General features: G+C 55.4%; 1 protein-coding gene across 1 annotated transcript in view; it reads left to right on the top strand.

Moving 5' to 3' along the window:
- Window positions 1–20765, top strand: part of CDH23 (cadherin related 23) — a 412088-nt gene that overhangs the window by 45339 nt on the left and 345984 nt on the right. The window contains exon 3 of the mRNA XM_045841835.1: window positions 4316–4393. Coding sequence (XP_045697791.1) covers window positions 4316–4393 — 78 coding nt within the window. The remainder of the gene's footprint in view (window positions 1–4315; window positions 4394–20765) is intronic.

Below are 20765 nucleotides of genomic sequence, written 5' to 3'. Positions count from 1 at the left end.
GCTTTTGTGAAGGTGCACACCCTCTGCCTCCTTCCCCCAGGGGAGGCCTTACTGGGGGCACCTGAGACCAGCCAACTCTGACCTTGGGTCAGCTGGACAGTGGCAGTCAGGACACTTTCCCTGGCCTCCTCCAGACTCTGTGATTTGGACACTTATACCCCCCAACCTCCTATAAGAAATTATCTATATATGTAATGTATATATCATGTACATGAATAAAACAGGTGCACATGCCTAGCTGCCTTCCTTAGCAGAGGTGTCAGGGTCCCCTTGAGAACTGACGCGTCCACAGTGGGTGTGAGGGAGCAGCACGGAGCAGGACTCCTGGGTTCCCACCCACTTCTCCGAGGGCTCCCTTGAGCTGGTCGCTCAGCTTCCCTGTGCTCCGGCTTCCTTCTCTGTAAAACAGGAAGGGCAGGGGGCCTCTGTTGCTTGGCTGTCAAAATGACCAGAGGAGTAAATACATATCCCAAGCACTCAGCGTGGTGCCTGGCACAGATGACGTGTAAATGGGTGGTAGCTCTTTATTGTCAGCTGTGTCTGCCTCTAAAGGGAGCAGAACGGGACACAGAAAGCTGGGGGTAAGTCCATTGCTGAGGCCACTCAGCAACTCTGTGGCAAAACCAGCCTGCCCTGCACAAATATACGAGTCTCTCTCTCCCACCGTTGGACACAGACCCTCTTCCTGGTCCCCATCTGAAACAGCCAATGTCATTCCTTTGTCATGGTGGGGCCGTGGCTGTCCTCAGGGACTGAAGGGCACCATCCTCCCACTGTGCCCTTTCGAACCTGCCCCCGGCCCCTAGCACTTGCCTTGCCCCCCAGACCATACCATACTGCTTCTCTCCTTGGTTTGCCGCTGACCCCACGGCCCTGCTGGTTTCCTCTCCCATCACTGGCCACCAGAGACGGGTCAGGCTCAGGGACAAGTGCCCCCTAGATTTCAAACCGCCTCATCAGCCCTTCGTCTTCCTGCCCTTCTTTCCTCTGGCCTCAGTGTGCTCCCAGGTGCTTCTCAGTCTTCCTCTGTGGGTGTGCTGGTACGAGGTGAAGAGCAGGCCTGCCCCACCCCACCCTGCCCTCCCCTGGCCCGGCTGTGTGCATTCTGCTGGGCCTGCAGGCAGTCCCCAGGCACTGGGTGGGAGGAGCCTGAGTGGGCTGCCCACTGCTCACCTGACATCAGCACATGTGTCCACTCCCATTCCCACCTCGCTGGAAGCCTCCAAGCTCCCGGGGCAGTGGCTTTGCCTCTGGAAGACACAGCCTTTATGTCTTAAAAGTAGTTTTTAGAAGAGCAAGTGACCTGTCAGCATGCCCCTTTCTGCCCCCTCCCATCAGCCCGCTCCCAGTCCCCAGATGCCACAATGGCCGCCCGGGGCCTCCCGCCAGGCCTGCGAGTGTGGCAGGCCTGTTCCAAGAACACAGGTCCTGCTTGGGGCGTGGCAGGCGACGCGTGTCCCCTGCAGTCTGCCCAGCTGCCCATGCAGATCTCTCTGGCCAATTACCGGCAGGTCCTATAAAATACAATTTAAAATGAAGGGTGCTGCTCTGGGGAGTTGTTTCCCCCCCACCCCCGGTTTTCCTCCCCACAAGCCCAAGCCTGCCACTGAATTCTCTGGCCACCCCTGAGCCCTCTCCCTTTGCTCAGTCCAGGGCCCCCAGCAGGGGTCCAAGCATTTGCCTTGGGCTGAGCAGGCAGCCCTGTTATTCTCACCAATATTAGTAGCAGCTACCATTTATCGAATACTGCTGTGTGCCAGGGCACGGCACAATTGCTTTATGCATGCAATCTAATGTAATCCTCAGGACAGCCATGATGTAGGCCCCATTCTGATCACTCTCTTACACATGAGTAAACCGAGGCATGGGAAGGAGGCACAGGAACGTAGGTTCCAGACAAAGGCAAGGCCCTCGGCCACTGGCCTCTTTCTGAGGCTATGGTGTGTGTGAGGGGCAGTGAGTTCCTGATGTGAGAGGGCGGATGGGGTGTGTGTGCACAGTTGAGGTGGTCAGGGAGGGCTTCCCAGAAGAAGGGACATCTGCAATAAAACCTGAAGGATGAATAGGAAGTTACTGCATGGGGGCAGAAGGACCAGTAGTCCTGGCCAGTAAGTGAGAGGCCAGGATGTTGGAGGATCCAGAAATGCCATCACCCTGGCTGCTAGGGCAGACTGGGGAGAGGAGGAAAGGGCGCTGCTAGTTCTGCCCGGTCCCCACTAGGAGGCATCTCAGGCAGGAGGGGGAAACACCCCCCACCCCCGCCCCCTGACCTCAACGTTCTGTGAGTCGGCCCTCGTGTTCTTGAGCCTGGCCCGAGCTCTGAGGGAGCTTCAGGTCCACAGGGGTGCAGGAAGAGAGGGCTACCCCTGCCTACATTCAGGGCCCCGGATGACCCAGCAGCCCTGCCCATGCATTGTAAGAGTGCCGCACAACGTCGGCCTCGTGTGAGGAGGAGCAGCTGCCCCTGGTTGGCAGCGGCCAAGGGGAAGTGCCCTCGCCTGTTTCCTTCTGTGTGTTTTCCAGCACCAACCACCAGTTCTCTGGACACCAACCAACACCAAGTACCTGAAGTTAGTACACATTCCATGGGTTTAAGGGTGTAGGCCCCCATTTCAGGGGCCTGTCGCAAGGCCCAGGCCACCTGTACGTTTGACCAACTGACTATACACCAGGGGTCCCCACGGCCCTCCCTCAGGCTCAGTGATCTAAAACAACTCACAGAGTGCAGGGAAACACTTTACTTATGTTATTGGCTTAATATAAAGGGTGCCCAGGAATCCCAGATGGAAGAGATGTGTAAGACAAGGTATGGGGTGAGGGCGGGTCCAACACTGCCTTGCCCACTCCAGGCACCCCACCCTCTAGGCACCGGCACCTGGTCTTTCAGATGACCCGCCCCATCCTGAGGCTGGCTAGAGGCTCCGCTCTAAGTCGCCTCACTGGCATAAACGTAGATGTGGTCATAAGGGACCCCTTGTGACTAACACAAGACATTCCTGTCACCCATAAGTTCCCAGGGTTTGGGAACTCTGCCAGAAACGGGACAAACACCAAATATATTTCATTTTTTTTTAAAGATTTTATCTATATATTTTTAGAGAGAGGGGAAGGGAGGGAGAAAGGGAGAGAAACCTCAATGTGCAGTTGCCTTTCTTATGCCCCCAAATGGGGACCTGGCCTGCAACCCAGTGAGGCACGTGCCCTGACTGGGAATCGAACTGGTGACTCTTTGGTTCACAGGCCGGTGCTCAATCCACTGAGCCACACCAACCGGGGCCCACATCTATTTCTTATTATGTCACACTATGAAAGACCATTTAGAAGAGGACTCAGGGGACAGGTGGAGCCAGCCTTAGGGAGTCGTTGTGGAGGGGGGAACTTGTGCTGTGTGGGGGGGCTCTTTACAGATGTGAAATTTCCCAGCCCACACAGGTATCACCCTGACCCCTTCCCGTACCAGCCCCGACTCCGAGGTATCTCGGAGTGGTATAGGCTTAGCTGCCTGGAGTTCCCATATGGCCTGCCAGTTACTAACTGCGTGACCCTGGGCAAGTTCTTACTTACCTCCTCTCAGTCTTGCCCTCAACAGTGAAATGGGGCCATGGCAGCACCCTGCCATACCATGAGGCTCATGGAGATGATATTAGTGGCTGGTACAGAAAAAGGGTCCATGGGCGGCAGCCATTATTAGTACTAGTGTTAGCATTAGTATTATTATTAGTGTTAGTATTACTACTATTTACAGAGGGCCTTCTAGGTGTGGGCCCTTCCCTGGGCACCCGGGCTGTGGCAGTCGTCACACAGACAGCCCTTGTCCTTGCCACGTCCACACTCCACCTGTGGCCGGGCTGCCCAGGAAAAACACAGTGCGGATTAAGTGTGTGATTAAAAATGTTCTAGGAGCTGCATTAGAAAAGAGATAGGTGTCGTTCATTTTAATAATACATTTTGCTTAACCTAATATATCCACAATATTATCAATTCGACATGTAATCAATACAAAAGATGGATGAGGTGTTTTACACTCACTTTTTCTTTCAAGTCTTTGGAATCCTGTGTGTGGTCCACACTCCAACACATCTCAGTGTGGGCCAGAGCTCAATAGCCACATGTGGCTGGTGGCCTTGCTGACCACACAACCTGACAGCCATCTGCCTGTCTACTGGCATTGTCCCATTTGCCTTGAGGAAGGGGGCCGTGGCACTGGACACAGATTCAGTGCCCCCTGCTGCCCCGACAGCCCTGTGTCTCCTTGGGGAATGCATGAAGCCGGCATGAGGGTACTTGACTGACGCTCTTGTCCTCTGACTTCCAGGTCAGGTGAACCGGCTGCCCTTCTTTATCAACCACTTCTTTGACACGTACCTGCTGATCAGCGAGGACACGCCCGTGGGTGAGTTGGCACAGGGCCGGTGGGCATGCAGGGTGGTATGGGTGGGCTCCTTTCCCACAAGTGAGGGTGATTTTAGAGACTGAGCCCATCTTCCACCTGTTACTGAAACCATGGCACCCCTAATGGGTGTTTATACGGCTTCTGCTTGGTTTCCTCCAGGGATGGAGCACTTAGTACTTCCCATGGTGGCTCATTCAAACAGAGAGGAATTCAAAGTAAAAAAGAGTTTATCACATTGAGCTCAAGTTATTGGCTTTCACTTTTGCACCAATTTTGTCCTACAAAATGGTTTTTTGCCTCTTCCTTGGGAAAATTTGAAGATGGAAGTTGTTGTAGACTTTGTTTTATAGCCCTTTGTACTTTTCTGTGATTACTGCATTTTCTGCATTGCATAAGCCTGTTTTTGTCATTAGAAAAAATGAACCATTTAAGAGACAATCACAAGCGTCCTGGTGTTGACCTCTCGCCCCTCCAGCTTGTCACCTCATCACCCAGGTCTGTCCTAATGAGGCCCCTCCCCAGGACCTGGTTCCTACGCCTGTGGCTAGAGACCTGCAGGCATAGTCCCATGGCCTCAGTTCAGCTCTAGGGACCCAGAAGTCTCTTGGGCATGGAGTTGAATTGAATGAACCTGTCTTGCATCTGTGCTCATGGGAAGGTGTTCTTTCCTGTGAGCATGCGTGCAAACAACGGTGCCTAGAAAGGTCTGCCCACCTCCAAGACACCCTCTCCTCTGTCCTCTCACTCACATAGGTGTCACTGTAGGGAAAGGGCCTGTGATCCGGGGGCTTCCTAAACGCCGGTCTGCCTGTGGTGTGCGTGCAAGGGCCGGGCTGTGTGCCAGGAGCAGTGCACTTCGGGGGCCAACATGGTCCACCTTTCCTGTGCATCGTTTGTACTTAGGCATGAAGCAGGTGGCTTGGAGAGGGCAGGGGTGTTAAGATATTTACCCAGAAGGTAATTTTTTTTTTATACATTTTTTTTAAGATTTTATTTATTTATATTTATTTTTAGAGAGGGAAGGGAGGGAGATAGAGAGAGAGAGAGAGAGAAACATCAATGTGCGGTTGCTGGGGGTTATGGCCTGCAACCCAGGAATGTACCCTGGCTGGGAATCGAACCTGGGACACTTTGGTTCCCAGCCCGCGCTCAATCCACTGAGCTATGCCAGCCAGGGCCCCAGAAGGTAATTTCAAACACCCTTTTACATAAAACCAAACATAGGTACACAGTACAGTAGGCACAAAACCCTGCAAAGAAAGCCTCTGCTTAAAGAGGGGGCCTCAGGCGGGCCCAGACTCCCCCACTGCTTGTGAGTGCGTGTGCGGCCCCTGAAGAGGTCTTTCCTTCCACTCTTCCCGATGGAAGCTTCTTTGCAGATGGGTGCTGGGCACAGCAGGTGTGTTTCTGACTGCGGTGGTCATTCCTTTGGTGACCAGCAGCCCCCACGGATCAGCATGGTGAGGCTGAAGTTGGGGACTGGGGTTTGGGAATCTGGGTGTTTGAAGGCCATCTAGGAAAGTGGTTGCCTGCCACTCTGCAATGTTCTTCCAGAGGCTTTGCTCACCTTCTGGGGGGTGGAGAAGGTACCTGCAAGCCTCTTGGGGGCCCTGCTGAGCTGATGCCTCTCCTCCGGGTGGGGCTGGGGGGTGTGCTATGGGCTCCCGGATCCACCTGTGGCTCCTCTGCACACCGAGACCCGGCATGGAGCCAGCACAGGAGGTGCCCGGCACACATGTACAGGTAACCACGTAAATGTAAATGTTAGCAGCATTTGTCAGTCACTGTTAGGGGCTCCCCCTTTTTTTTTCAGTTCATTCATCAGTTGATCAGATAGGTGGGGTGCCTGCTCTGGGCCAGGCTTGGGTGCCCTGGACCCGGAGAGAAATTAACAGGAATAAAGAAATGGATGTCAAGGATGATAAGGGCTGAGCTGCATGTTTGGTTAAATCCCAGTGGGGGGTCGAAGGAGGAGGGGTCATCTCTCTGAGCTAGGGCAGAGGCAGGAGGCTGCAGAAGAGGTTTCTGGGCAGTGGTGACCGTTGAGCAAAGTTCTGAACGAGTCCCTTCCCTTTCCCTTCACACACTATTTCCTATGGCTGATTTCCTTAAGTGTCTGCTTTAACTTCATCTGCCTGGAGCGCCATTTGGTGTGGAGGCAGTATACTTGGGGCAGGTGGAACATTGAGGCAGAGGTATGGCCAGCCACTAACTGACCAGAGCTGCTGGCCAGAAGAGGTGAAGGCCCCTCTCAGGTGAGGTGTCGGCTTCATCACCTCCTCTGTGACCCCGCATTGCCCTGCCAGGCCTGAGTGTGGGGTCCTCGGAGGCCTGTGGTTCAGGGAAGGTGGTGGGTGGAATGGGGCGGATGTTGCTTGGCCAGTGCAAACAGTGACAAGCTTGGGGCTAGAGGTTCCCCGGTGAGCCCCACAGCAGGCCCTGACCTAGCTTCCTCCAGCTCTGGCTCCTGCTTGTCTCTGGCCAAGGCCATCATCGATCGGCCTCCCCGAGCAACTCCCAGGGCTGCCCCGTGAAGGCTACACTCAGCAGTCCCAGCAGCGGTGCCCATCTGTGTCGGGGGACTGACCCGTGACTCTAGGGGTCAGTAGGAGTGGGAGGACTCCGTGAGCTGGAAGATAGCTCTGCTCCTCTCTCCCCGCAGGGGGTGGGTCCAGAGCTGGCCTAGCCCCCTCCTGTTTCCTCCCCTCCTGTTGCATCAGGAGGGGGCAGCGCAGCTCTGGCCTGAAAGTCATGAGCCCAGTGTCTGTTCCTTCCTGTGTGACCTTGGACACAGCACTGCCCCTCTCTGGGCCTCCATCTCCCCACCTCACCATTGAGAGGGCATCGAATAGATGGGCCCGATGGTCTTTGTCTTGAGCAGCCTGACTGGCTCCAGATGTCTCCATATGGGACAGGCCTGGGGACCTCCACTGTGCGCCGTCACCTACATGAATGGCCCTGGGTCATTCAGGGGGGTATGCAGACTCGTGAATGGGGCAGGGGGCAGGTCTCTAATCAGCCGTGGCCAGGGTGACAATAAGGGTTGAAACAGCTTGTCTAAGGGACTGGCCCTTGGCCTGCCATGTGGCATGGGGTGGCCTAGAGAGATGACTTTGAGATTTGGCCCTCAGTAACCATTTGCTTTCTGGATTCAGTGTTACAGTCTGCAAAGTAAGGATGGGGTAGCCCCGTCTCCGTATTGGTGGGGTATTCACATAGGATATTGGTAGCTCCCAAGCCTCCACACCTGGAATGTTCTGTCATTACTGAAAGAATAGTCTGTGTGTGGCCAGAGATGGCTGGGTGGTCTGTCCTGCTAGCTGCAGGCTTGCGGCAGGGACAGGCGAGCCCATGGAAGAGCTGGGTCCAGTGGGGTTGTCAGTAGTAGTGGCCAGAAGCATAGCCCAAACCAGCTGGAAAACGTCAGCTCCGGCAGGCTGAGGTTGGGCTGGGGCCGACCAAGCGTCCAGCTCTGGGGCTGAGTGTGTCCTTCTGCTTGGGCACCCAGTGATGGGGAGTCATCATCCTCCAAGGCAGCTCACACCTGTGCTGCAGGCTAGTCCTGGGAATGAAAAATTCTTCCCGATATATATATATTAAAGATTTTATTGATTTATTTTTAGAGAGAGGGAAAAAAAGAGGGAAAGAAACATCAGTGCAAGACGAAAATATTGAACAGTTGCCTCTCATATGCACCCTGACTGGGGACTGAACCCGCAACCCAGCCATGCACCCTGACCGGGAATCAAACTGCAGCCTCTTGCTTTGCGGGGCGATGCCCAACCAACTGAGCCACACCAGTCAGGTGGTGTGAATTAATATGAATTCTGTTTTCCTGGCACTTCTACCCACTGAACACTGGAGCCTTACAGAATAATAATAGAACATATGATACACAATATAAATGTATAATGCATAGTATTATAATAATGTTTATTGAGTGCTCAAGGCAGTGTCCTAAATGTTTTGATGATTTCATTTTTAGGATTCCTTTCAAGAATCGGAGGTCGAGCTTGGCTACAGGCTCCATCAGTATGTAGTTTCTGTGAACATGCTCTCCTGGGTTAAAGAACAGGACATTCGTCCACCCCTAACCCTCTGAGCCTTTCCATTTTTAATGCTTTTGCCTCGATTCCTGACAGCGGGCCAGCAGCCCCGTGCCCAGGAGTGGAGTGGGAGGGTGCAGCACGGCCACCCGACACCCCTTGCAGAGGCTGCGTGGTCTCTTACTATCTCCTCACCTATCTCAGGTGCTGATTCCCTCCATGGGCTGTTGTTTTTGAAGACCATCTCCCAGCCAGAGAAGACAGCAGTGAAGTGAAGCCATTAAGTAGCTGTGCCCCCCCCCCCCGTCTGTTAACACTCGGGGGCCCCCCCATCCCTGTGTGCCTTGCTCTGGACACACACATCAGTCTCGGCAGCGAGGCCTGGCATGGCAGGGCAGAGCAAGGGCAGAGCAAGGGACTCAGTGTCTGGTCTGGATTGTTGGCATTGCCTACACTTGGCCCTGGCTGTTTGCAATGAATGGCCACCTGTCACCTTTTGGATGAAAGACAGGGGCTGCAAGGGTGCTGCCTCTAGGTCACCTCCCGAACCCACTCCACACACTCCACCAGTATTGCTCATGTCCAGAACACTAGTGACCCATGTGGCTAAACCCCATGGTTAGTCCTCAGCCCTTGTGACCTCTCAGCAGTGGATCCTTTTCTCCCCAGGACATCACATCTCTGGCTGCTCCTTCCCAGTCTCCTTGGCTGGTTGCCCCACCCCTGGACCTCTTTGCATTGAAGACCCCAGCCCAGCTCCTGTATCCTGTATCTCTTCTTCTTTTTCTCACTCCCATGTGAGGTCCTCTAGTTCAGGGCTTTGGATGCTATCTACATGCTGACAACTCACAGAGGAGACTCCAGACTTGTGCATCCACCTCTGCTCATCCTTTCCCCCTGGATGTCTAGGGGGCGCTGCGCCCTGCATGTCTAAAGCTGAACTCCTGACCTTCCCCGCCGCACCTGCCACTTCTGCAGCCTGTCCCACCTCAGTTAGTTGCAACTCTATCCTTCCAGGTGCTCAGGCTGGAAACTTGGGGTCAATCCTAACTTTTCCCTTTCTCCCTCACCTCTCATCCAGTTTATCTGGATGTCCTGTTGTCTCTAGCTTCAAAATGTTTCCAGAATCTTCTCACTCCCCACCTTTTCTACTCCTACCCCCTGGATCCAAGTTTGGGTCATCCCAGCAGCTCCCGAATGCTCTGCAGCAGCCTATTCTTGCCGTAGCAGCCGGTGGTCGAGTGGTTCTTTCTAACCTGAGACAGAGCCTGTCACTCAGCCTGCTCAAGGTCCCCCATCCCTTTTGGAACACAAGCCAGCATTCTTGAAGGGCACAAAGGCTGTCTGCAGTCCAGACCCTGCTACCTCTCACACCCCTGCCCTGCCCTCCCTCCTGGAGCACTTGGCTCCAGCCCTGCTGGTCTCCTTGAAGTTCCTTGAACAGGAAAAGCAGGTACTGACCTCTCAGCCTTTGGAGGTGCCGCTCCTGCAGCCTGGAATGCCTGCACCGTGATGAGCCCCTGCCAGGCAATTAAGTCAGGTCAGAGGCTGCCACCTCTGAGGCTCTCCAGGAAGGGTTCAGATGCGGCTCCCTCTGCTTTCTTCCCTCTCTGCTGGTCCCAAATGGGGTGCTGTTGTTATTCTGTTGCTCATCTGTCTCCTCTGTTGCTCTGTGAATGCTTCCAGGTAGCCAGGGCCATAGCTGTGTCCCCAGGGCTCAGCCCTGTGTCTGGCTTGCCTCTGGGGCTTGGGGTGCCCTGGGGAAGGAGTGGAGTCTGGAGTTTGTGAGCATGTGGGGGAGTGCACCATCCCTTCTGGAGTCTCAGGCCAGACGCCCCCCTCCCAATGGTGTGTCAGCAGCAAAGTGTTGGTGACAGCAGGGATGGCTGCCCAGGGAGTGGACCCAGGAGAACCTGTCCCCCGAATGGCACAGACGCTGTGCGTGCCTGCGCTTGCAGATGGCGAAGCCTGCACTGTGCCGGGGGCCGTGCTTTATCACCCCAGCTGCCTGCCAGAGTCGTGTGCGGCATATGTGCTGGGGGCCCTTGGGGCGGCGAGCCCTGCATGGCTCCCAGGGAGGGACACAGAAGCAGCAGCGTGAAGTCCGGCTGAGAGGCACACGCTGACTGAGGAGCTCTGGGAGGGGCGGAGGACATCTGGTCCGTCTCCCTCAGCTGCCACCAATTCTCCTACTTCAGGTTCTATAGCGGGTGGTGTCCCTCAGGGCTGGTCACTGAGGTCACTCCTTCTACCCCAATTCTGGACACCCCTGGCCACAAGCCTCCCAATTGCCCAAAGGAAGGAGGGAGAAGTCTTTATCACAGCCTGTCACCTACTGCTCCCCATAGGCTCCCTGCTTTCTAGCCGTGGTGACCCACTCGGCATCCCAACACCTCAGGCCGTCTCACCCCTGCGCCTTCGCTCATGCTGTCCCCCGGGCCAGGAGTGCCTGGTGAGCCCCTGCTCATCTGTCAGGGTGTCGCTCAGACATCGCCTGCTCTGTGAGGCCCCACAGCCCTCCCTCCTCCCACCTTCTGTCTGCTTTTCACTGGCCTCCACGAAAGCCCTTAGTGAGTTCTGTCTTGCTGTTGGTGTGTAACTCCCCATTGGCTGTTCATTTTTACTTACTACTTTTATTAATATCGACATTACAGTTAATTATAATTCCCACACTCAGGTATAATGCGGGATTGTGGGTGATAGTATTAGTGAGTGTTTATCGACTGCCAGCCTCCTGCCGGGAGGCATGTTGAGCGCATGGCCTCCTGGAGTCCTCAGGGTGACCCTCGCAGAGAGGCGTCATCCTCTCCGTTTCCCAGCTGAGTGAGCTGAGCCCGCGTGTCCTCTGTGCCAAGCACAGTGCCGGACCCAGGTCCTGGCTGAATGAATATGGGGATGAGCGCAGGAATAAAAGGGTGTGTGGGTGATGACTGATTCCCCTCCCCTTGTATCCTGTCTCTCTGTATGCTGCCCCCCACCCCCAGATTGGCACACAGGAAGCCAACTTCCCCAGGCAGACCCCCCAGCACTCCCATAGCATCTTGAGCCACAATTCAGATGATAATGCCCATGCTAATCACCTACAGGACTAAATTAGTCTTGTCAGGAGCCATTAAGGCAGGAGCTGGGATTCATTAGGATGGATCGGGCCCAGGTAGCGGCTGGCATCGCTGCCAGTCGGTGCTGATTAATTCCTCTGCAAACTTCATCAATGCCCAGCTGTTTTGTCTGGACCCAGGGAGAGCCATTTTCAGGTGGGCTGACCCCGCGTCCGTGGCCTCAGCAGATGCATGAGCTGTGCCCCTGCCAGCATGAGGACAGCTCCCTGCAGGCGCTGCTCCCCACCTACCCCCGCACCCCTGCCCAGCACAGAGTGGGAAGCTGACGTGCATGGTGGGCTGTGTGGGCAGCAGACGCTTGGGGATGGTGAGGTGTCTGGGCATGGGATTCTGGAGCAGACGTGGAGGGGAGTCTGGGAGGTCTTGGTGCCTAGTGACTTGCAAGGGGCTCTCCCCACTTCTCTGTGCCTTTCTCCCATTGTGTCTTTAAAGGAAGAATCATCTCTCAGAAGAGGATGGAGGGTGACATGCTTTTTCTCTTAACCAGGGAATTCCTTAGGACTGACACAGGGGACAGGGGCCCATGGTACCCCAGAGCAGCTGCTCTGCAGGGAGTTGTCGGGCTAGAGGGACGTGCATGTGAGGAGTCCAGTGGGCCCGCCATCAGCCGGTGTGTGCTTTGAGTGTGCACCGCCCAGGCTCTGCCAGCCACCTGTGCAAAGGCAGCGTCGGCCGGTAGCTCATAGCGATACACACAGGAGAGCGTGTGAGATAGTGACAGGCGCAAAGGAGAATTACCATCTTTGGTCGAAGTAGGGTCAGTGGGAGACAGTGGGGCCTCCCAGTAGGGTCAGTGGGGGACAGTGGGGCTGTAACAGCCTATATTCTACACCTCACTTTGGTCCCCCACCCCTCAGGATCCTCAGAGGGCCTATGATGAACCCCTAGGACAATTTGATGACCACTATCTTAGTCAAATAGTCCCACTTTACAGATGGAGAAACTGAGGCCCCAGAGGGGGAGCTTGCCGAAGGGCCCCAGGGAATTTCTGTTGGATTCCAGTCTGAAGCCTTCCCTGGATTCACACACCAGCTGCAGGAGGAGTTCCAGGGGGCTCTGCCCACGCAGGCCCATGCTGCCTTAGGGCCTGGGGAAGAAGAGGCACCTTGGGTTGGCGGGATGAGAGTGGACTCAGAGTGTGAAGAGAAGGCTCACGGTGCCTCATAGCTGTCATAATCTGGGGGTAGAGTGCTTAAGGAGGGGAAGTGAGGTTAGCCCAGGGGCTCCCTGGGGCTGTGGACATTGGGGTCAGGGGGTGTGGTTTTAGAAGAGGGAAGTGACCCAGTATCTGTCTGATGATCAGATGCTGGGACCCGGGGGCCTGGGGTCTTAATGTCCTCACAGAGCAGGGACTTTCCTCTTCCTTTTGGGAGGCGGGGGGATGACTCGCAGGACCCCTGGAGCGGCCCGGATGCCCTGTGGCCTTACCTCCTTTGCCTTTCTCCAGGGCAGCATCGGCCCTCAGAGAGGGTGAGAGGACAGATTAGCACCCTCTTGCCCTCTGGAGGCATCTTATGGGCATTAGCCACTCCCGAGAGGCCCCTGCCTGGGCACATCTGCAGCCCCAGCTGCGGACTGCCCCTCAACACACGGGTGGAGGTGGGGTGGGGGTTTTGGATGCAGCCGTAACAACACTAATGATAACGATGATGTGCCACCTGTCATGTGGGCAGACTCTTAATGGCCTGCACTGCACACCCGTGCCAGGCTGTGCCAGGAAATGGGGTAGGGACACGCACATTAAAGGTAACTGGGAAAATGGCAGCCATCTTTCATTATGCAGGTACTCTGTGTCTAGCTAAGCTCTTCCTGCACATTGCTTCACTAAATCCTTATAGCAAACCGAGAAAGTGGGCCTCATAATCTCCATTATACACAAGAGGAGGTAGAAGCTGCAAAGAGGTAACTTACCCAGCGTCGCACATCTTGTATAGGATGGAAATTGCACTTGAACCTACTGCCACCTGCCCCCAAATCCTGTGCACTTCACCACAACTTTGGGATTCTGTATGTAGGTCATTGCCTTCAAGGAGCCCCAGTTTGGAGCGGAGAAGAGGACCAATGGTAAATGCCCAGTGAACCCCAGGCAAGTGGGATCCTGAGCCACGGAGTAGTGCTGATGCTAGAGAGGGAAGGAGCTTGTTCCAGGGCATGGGAATGGAGAAGGCTTCGTGGTAGAGATTGCATTGCGCGGCTGGGTTTCAACGGGCTGGAGCCTCAGGAGAGGCATTTCAGAAGACGACCGATAGTGCGGCAAGCAGTTTGTGGTGTTTTGGATGGCAGAAATGGTGGTTGTGGTTAAAAATAAAAGATAGTAATAGTAATTAGTTAGCACTTGTGTTTTACACAAGTAGATGATGTACATGATCTCATTGAATCCTCAACAGCAGCGACGGGAAGTCTGTTCTGTTGTGATCCCCGTGTTACGGTTCAGAGAGATCGAGCAGGCGGCCCAAGCTGTCACAGCTGAGGCAGGGTTTGAGTGCCAAGAGCTCAGACTCCAGGGTCCACAAACTTACTACCCTACTGTGCTGCTTCTCAGGATTGTGTAGGTCTTTGCTCGGTCTGTCACCCAGGAAAGGGTCTCAGTGACCAAGGGTTCACACTGGAGAGGCGCTGGATCAAGGGGCAGCTGCTCCCAGGCCGGGGAGAGTGGCTAGCACAGCTTGGTCTGGGAGCACAGGCCCGGGCCTGGGCCAGGCGGCTGGGTCCCTGGCCTGCCTCTGCACTCACTTGGCTGTGTGAGCTGGGGCAAGTCGATTTGCCTGTCTGGGCCTCGCTTCCCTGTTACTCAGAAGTTGCTAGACCTTGATGACGTGCCACACAGAGTTGGAGTTACTGTTGAAAAATGGCTGGGGAAAAATAGATGAGAGTGTGAGATTAACCAGGTTGTTAGTTCTTGGGCTTGCTGAGCCTTCTCCGGTGACCAGTAGTGAAGAGGCAGGGGTCTTGGCTAACAGTGCTGGGGCCAGGCAGCAGGCGCCTGCTTTAGGGGAGTTGGGGGGCTGGTAGGTGAGCCTGGCGCAGCTGTGTCCACGGGTGAGGATAGGCTGAGCTTGCAGCCAGCTGGGAGGAAACACGGGCTCCCTGGGAACCAGCCAAAGGTGTAATGTACAAGAGCTGAAAACCCTCTAGCTGGTTGAGGAGCCAGTGGCAGGCAGAGCTGAATTTGAACTTGTCACCACTCGCCTGCACCCACTGTCCTTTACATGGCTCAGAGGACCTGTGAGCCTGACTCTTCGACTACAGTTTAGTCCAGAAGAGGAGGTCAAGTCTTTGTAGCACTTGACCAAAAAGAATTTGGACACCCAGGGAAGTTGTCCGTTGGTGCAAGGGTCACCTTGAAGGCCCCTTCACCTGAGTGCCTCCCTCCTCCCCTTGCCCACCTATGCAGAGCACACAGTACACCAAGCACTGAGAGGTGAGGTGCAAGGTCTGGGTCTGATCCCAGCTCTACTGCTTAGGAGCTGTGTAACCACCGACAAGTCCCTGAGCCTCCTTGTCTTTCTCTGTAATCACGGATGATCGTACTTGCCCAGCTGACTTCATAGGGAGCTTCAGGAAAGAGTTTCAAAAACTAAATTGCTGTACAAAAAATAGTGGACATTGTTTTTATTGAGTCATTTGTCTTCAAGTGCTTCCTCTTCCAAGAAGCCCTCCATTGCATTTTAGGCAAGTGTGGACTGTATCACTGACTGCTTATTCTCTCTCTGCCTCAGTTTACTCGTGTGGAAAGTGGGGGTGATAACCACACTGTATACTGATAGGATTGTGGTAATGACTAAATAAGTTAATTTTGGTCATTTAGAACTGCGCTTGGCACCAACAGATGCTGACTATTAGGTCATCATTGACTAGCGCTTTCCCAGCTGGGCAGGAAGCAGCCTGGGGCTGGAATTTTGCCCTAAGTGGCCAAGCCCCCTGTACCCATCCATAAATATGCAGTATGGTTTTATGAATTACTTTCCCAGGGGAGCATTTTCACCTTCCAGGTAGAAGAGACTGAGGGGCCCCTGGTCCACCTCCCAGCCTGACCAGGAATCTGCTGGCCACAGCTGTCTGCCAACAAGTGGCGTAGGCACAGGGTGGCCAGCTCCCTGTCTCACCAGGCAGTGAGTGTCGCCTGCCTGGTAATGGGCTGTCTGCCTCCTGCGGCTGTTCCCCACTCACCCTGGTTGGCCCAGAGCTCCCTGGAGTCAGCCTGTCCCTCAGCACACTATGGCTGTCCATGGCCCGAAGACAGGCCTGCCCCTCAACCTGCTGGGCTTGTCTCTGGAGGTCCCCTTCCCTTGCAGCTAGCCCTCGGACTCAGGACAGACTTCACTCACCTTCAACCTCCTGGTTACCCTCCGCTGTGCCAGGCACCGAGGAGTGTTGTCTGTTCGTGTCATCCTCATGGATCCCTGGGAAGGAGCTGGTTCCTCAGCCATTTACTGAGGACGAAACTGAGGCTCAGAGAGGTTGCCACCTGCCAGAGGTGTCACAGTCATTGAGCTGCAGAGCTGGGTTCAAGCCCAGGCTTTTCTCCCTCCAAAGCCAACACTCTCCTCTGTTTGTAGGAGAGGCAGAGAGAGAACCTTCCCACCCCAGGACTGGTATGGGGTCCTCACCACCATCCCTTCCCTCTCTTCTGCTGCCTTGCTCTGCCTTCACACTACAGCAGGGGGAGAGGACAGGAGCTTCAAACTCTGGTCCCTTCCATCTCCTTGCCCTTGGGTGAGGGAGAGGGTGTGCCACAGCTGCCTCTCTGCCCCCACACTCAGGTGTCAGGGGCTGCCCGTGGACCCTCCATGCCCGGGCTCTCTCAGTAGCAAGACTGTGGGGTGGGAGCCCTGGCACTTCGTAGGATTGATATGGCCTTTGAAGAGGATAATTCAAGATGAATATGCTGGCGTCCGGCTGGGTGAGATGGAGGGATTATTGAGTGTTGAACCTGCTTCGCCGCATCAGCTGCTTTATGAGCTCTCTAGAGAAACCCTATGTTGTGGATAACTCAGCCCTGACAGGCAGGGAGGTGGCATCTGCCTCCCACATTCCCTCGGCGAGCAGTGCTGGCCGAGCCCAGGCACCTCGCTCACCCCATCTGGGTGTCCAGAAGTGGCTCTGGCCTCACTGCAGTGAAGGTCAGCACGCCCCCACCCATGCATTCTGTGCTGCCCCAGATGGGGGTGAGGCCCGTGGTGCTCACCCACTGGGTCCCTGTGGAGCTCTGGCTCCAGGCTGCCTCGGACAACCCAGGTAGAGGGGAGGGGAGGGGACTGGAGCCCTTGGACAAGTCTCTGGTCTCGGGCAGCCCCGTCTCGTTGCTAGGGACACCACCTCTGCGAGTTGACAGGTTCCTTGGCAGATCAGACTGGGTCTGCAGTTCAGGGACTCTGGACACCACAGGAGAGGTGCCCTCGTGGAATCAGCTTTGCCCACTGTTGACACACAAGGGCACGAGGTCAGGGGAGCAAAGCCCCTCGCAGCCCTGGCAGCTCAGCTCAAGCCCGGTTCCTCTGGTGTTCGCCCTCATCGGTCCCTTCTGCAGCCCTGCCATATTCTAGGGACCTCCACGGGTGCAGCCAAGCAACAGACCAAGCCGTAAACTCTTGGTGGACAGGGGCTGTGGCTTAAAGCCTCGTTAGGTGGAGTCCCCTGGCGTGTGCAGCAGGCTGACAGTGAGCATCAATGGTCTTCTTCCTCCATGGGCCATATGGAGCCTGTCCCTGGGAGTATGACACAGGTGGCACTCATGCTGTGCACAATGCCGTACACATCCGTCCCAGCCCAAGAGCACATTTATCCCTGGGCTGTGCCTCCTTTGGTCACTAAAGCCTTTCTGAGGAAAAGGCACTAGAAGGGGAAATGACAGGCACACTATACTCACAGGGACAGCTTGGGGATAGGAGAGCTTAGGTGCAGGGACTTCCCCGCAGTGGGGTCCAGAGTAATAACTCATAGCCCGTGCCTGGCGGGGCGGGGGGTTGTAATCTGGTGCTAGCACAGCACTCTGTCATTCTAAACACAATCTGTGTCTCCTCCATTTGCACTCTTCTCTGTGCCCTGTCCTATCACGGGGACTTGGAGCGTGGCAGTGACTTGGGAAGAAAGCTACTCCAGACCCTCTGCTGGGTTCCCACACTGCTGGTCCCCGCCATAACCCAGGAGGGCCACTGCTGGCTCTCTGTGCAGAGGGGGATGCGTTAGTGACTTGTCCACCGTCAAAGGACCCACTCAGTGTTGGTGCCAAGGATTGAGCCTGACCGTCTGACCCCCAGGGCATGCCTGGCTCCATCCCACTGTGTGCCCCTGAGCACACTGCCTCAGTTTCCCATATTATAAACTGAGGGTTAATGGGCCTCTCCCAATGTGTTTTTCCCTCCTGCCAGCAGTGCAGAACCCCCGGAGGGCTTGTCACAGCACAGGTGGCTGTCCACATCCCTTGAATTTCCAAGTCAGTAGGTCTGGCCTGGGGCCTGAGAACTTGCATTTCCGCAAGTTCTTAGGTACTGCTGCTGCTGGCCCAGGGGCCCCACTTTAAGACCCCTGTCCTTGCCATGCTGCTTCTCTGCCTCTGGAATCGGCCCCTGAGCCTACATGTGTCCTCCCTTATCCAGGCCTGTTCAGTTTGCAGCCCTGGTGGTCTGCCCTGTAGGCACTGGGCTGGACTCCCTGGACCCACCTGACCATCTCACAGGCCCCCTGCCTGACATATCTCCTGTGCTCTCGACCCCTCAGCGGGGCTCATGCTCAGGGCATAGATGTGTGACTTCAGAGGAAGCTGGAGGAGGACTGGGAATGCAAGGGAGCCCGGGTGCCCAGGTGCCCAGATGCCCAGCATGTCTCGTTCCCAGCCTCACTTCCTGTGTTTACACAGAGTGGCTGTGCAGCAGCGGACATAATTACTCCTGACGGCCTTCATTAAAAGCTCTGCGGCAATTTACAGTCAATTAAAGAGAAGGAAGTCGCTTCCGCCCTCAGGCACCCCCCCCCCCACCTGCTTCCAGGGAGTCCTGCCCAAGGAGATGTGGGTCTGGTGGTGGGGGGTGTTCTGGGCCTGAGCAGAGAGGAGGAGGAGGGTAAAAAGGGGAGTGTGGCTTCTGAAGCCAGTGAGCCCACTGTCCTCAAAGTCAGCAGCCGAGCCATCTGTCACCGGCTCCTGGCTGAGCATTCCCAGTGTGGTGTGTGAGGCCCAGAGCCCGGTGGGGGGGACGGGGAAGGACCTCTGAGCCCTGGCCCTGCCCCCACTGTGCTGGAGCCTCCCCCGGCTCCACCTCGGGAAGCTCCAGTTTCCTTGTCTACAAAATGGGTCTGTTTTCAAGTCCTTTGCAGAGCTGTTGTGATTGTTAGGTGCAATCTCGAAGGTGGTGAGCACAGGGCCTGGACCCCATTGGGCGCTCAGGGACAGGAATGGCAGTTCCTGTTCCACCCGGGGAAACCAGACTGCCTGCCCGGGTGCTTTCCCACAGCCAAAGTCTGCTCCAATGTGGGCAGCCCGATGTCCCCCAGTCTGGCTCAGGCCCCGCCTCATCCTTTGGGCACAGGAAACTAGAGACACTCATGGGGAGTGCCCCGTGGCACCTGTCCCTCTGTTTTTTCAGGGTGAACAACCTCTTCCTTTGCCTATAGGCCAAGTTAGGAAAATTAAGATGTTCAGCAGCTGTATTTCCCACCATCTAAAATGAAAATAGCTCCATGCACTGTAGCGGCGCACCCCCTCCTGAAGACAACGGAAAATTACTTAGAGCAAAACGCATTTCCCCCTTTCCCTCCTAAAATTGATTTTCCAACTCTTTCTTGATCATGTATAAAGCAAAATACTTCATGTTCTCACTATGAAAAATAAGGTAAAATGCGAATAGCTTCACCGAGTGTCATGGGAGCCAGGGCGGGGGAGAGAAACGTGCATTTTCACCACGGGATTATCCACTTTGCGGACCAGGACCACGTCCATGAGAAGAGCAGCGCCGCTCCTCAGTCCCCAAACACAGACACATACGGCTGTTGGGGAGGTGGCCGTGAGGGGCCGCTGTCTCCACATTGGGGCCACATCGAGAAGACGGGCTGCCTGTGAGCACAGGGTGCTGTCCCTGCTCCAACCCGGTGCCCTCATTTGATGAGATAACATGTGGGTTGCGACAGGGGACACAGGACGCATGCCCAGCCCAGGGCCTGGCACACCATCAGGGCTGGTACTTCCCAGCCTGACCTCACTCTGTGGGCAGCAAGTGTGGCCTTTTCCTTCGTGGTTGTCTTCTGTCCAGGCCTCTGCCATTAAAGGAATAATGAGGAAGGAGGACAGGGTTGCCGTTCCACCCTGCTCACCCCTGTTCCTCATCCTCAGGAGGCTCCCTTCCTCAGAACCCCCACCCCCCTCCGTCTCTGCGTCTCTGGGAGCAGCGGGCGAGAGTGGCAGGGGGCAGGGAAGGCAGGATGAAGGTGGAGGAAGTCAGCATCCCCTCAGCAGCCAGCTCTCCTGCCAGAGTCGTCTCGTCCACACGCTGGCGTGCTGCCTCTCCTGGGCCAGTGTCGGTGGGCGTGAAGTGCGCAGGTTGTGCTGGAGCCAGGACCCTCGAGGTCAAAGACTCCTCACATCAGAGCTTCTCTGTTTGGCCTGAACCTTTCCTGCCACGTTCCTCATTTTCTGCCCCTTTACTTTCGGCCAGGGTGGCGTCCTGCCATCACCCAGTCACGGGGGTTCTTACAGTGCTGCTGCTTTAGGAGGCATCTGTAGACATGTCTACCTACCACTCTGTCTTGGAGGCTTGATTAAAACATTTTAATTTAACTAACACATATAACACTTACTCTGTGTCAGTAACTGCTGTAAGTTCTTTTCTCCCTTTAACAACGCCCCCGAGGAATGTGCTATTATCATTCCTACTTTGTAGGTGGGGAAGCTGAGGCAAACAGTTGCAGTGACTTGCTCAAGGCCATGCAGCGGGTGAGTGGGGTTGGAGCTGGGATTAGAACTCTGAGCATCAGCAACCAGCCTCTTAACCAGTCCGCACGGCTCCCTCCGAATAATAGTAATGAAAACAGCAATCACGGCTTCTGTTTATTGAGCACCTGTGAGGTGCTCGTACACATTATCACATCAAATCTTTGTATGTAGCAAATGGGGAAACTGAGGCTCGGAAAGAGTAGTTAACCTGCCCGTGGTCACAGAAGCAGCAGACAGTGGAGGCCGGGCCGAAATCCAGGCAGCCCGTCAGTGAGTCCCTG

This window comes from Phyllostomus hastatus, unplaced genomic scaffold, assembly GCF_019186645.2.
Source record: "Phyllostomus hastatus isolate PE091 unplaced genomic scaffold, TTU_PhHast_1.1 phas_contig_38, whole genome shotgun sequence".
In the NCBI taxonomy this organism is placed as follows: domain Eukaryota; kingdom Metazoa; phylum Chordata; class Mammalia; order Chiroptera; family Phyllostomidae; genus Phyllostomus; species Phyllostomus hastatus.
This window is presented reverse-complemented; position numbering and strand designations above follow the sequence as displayed.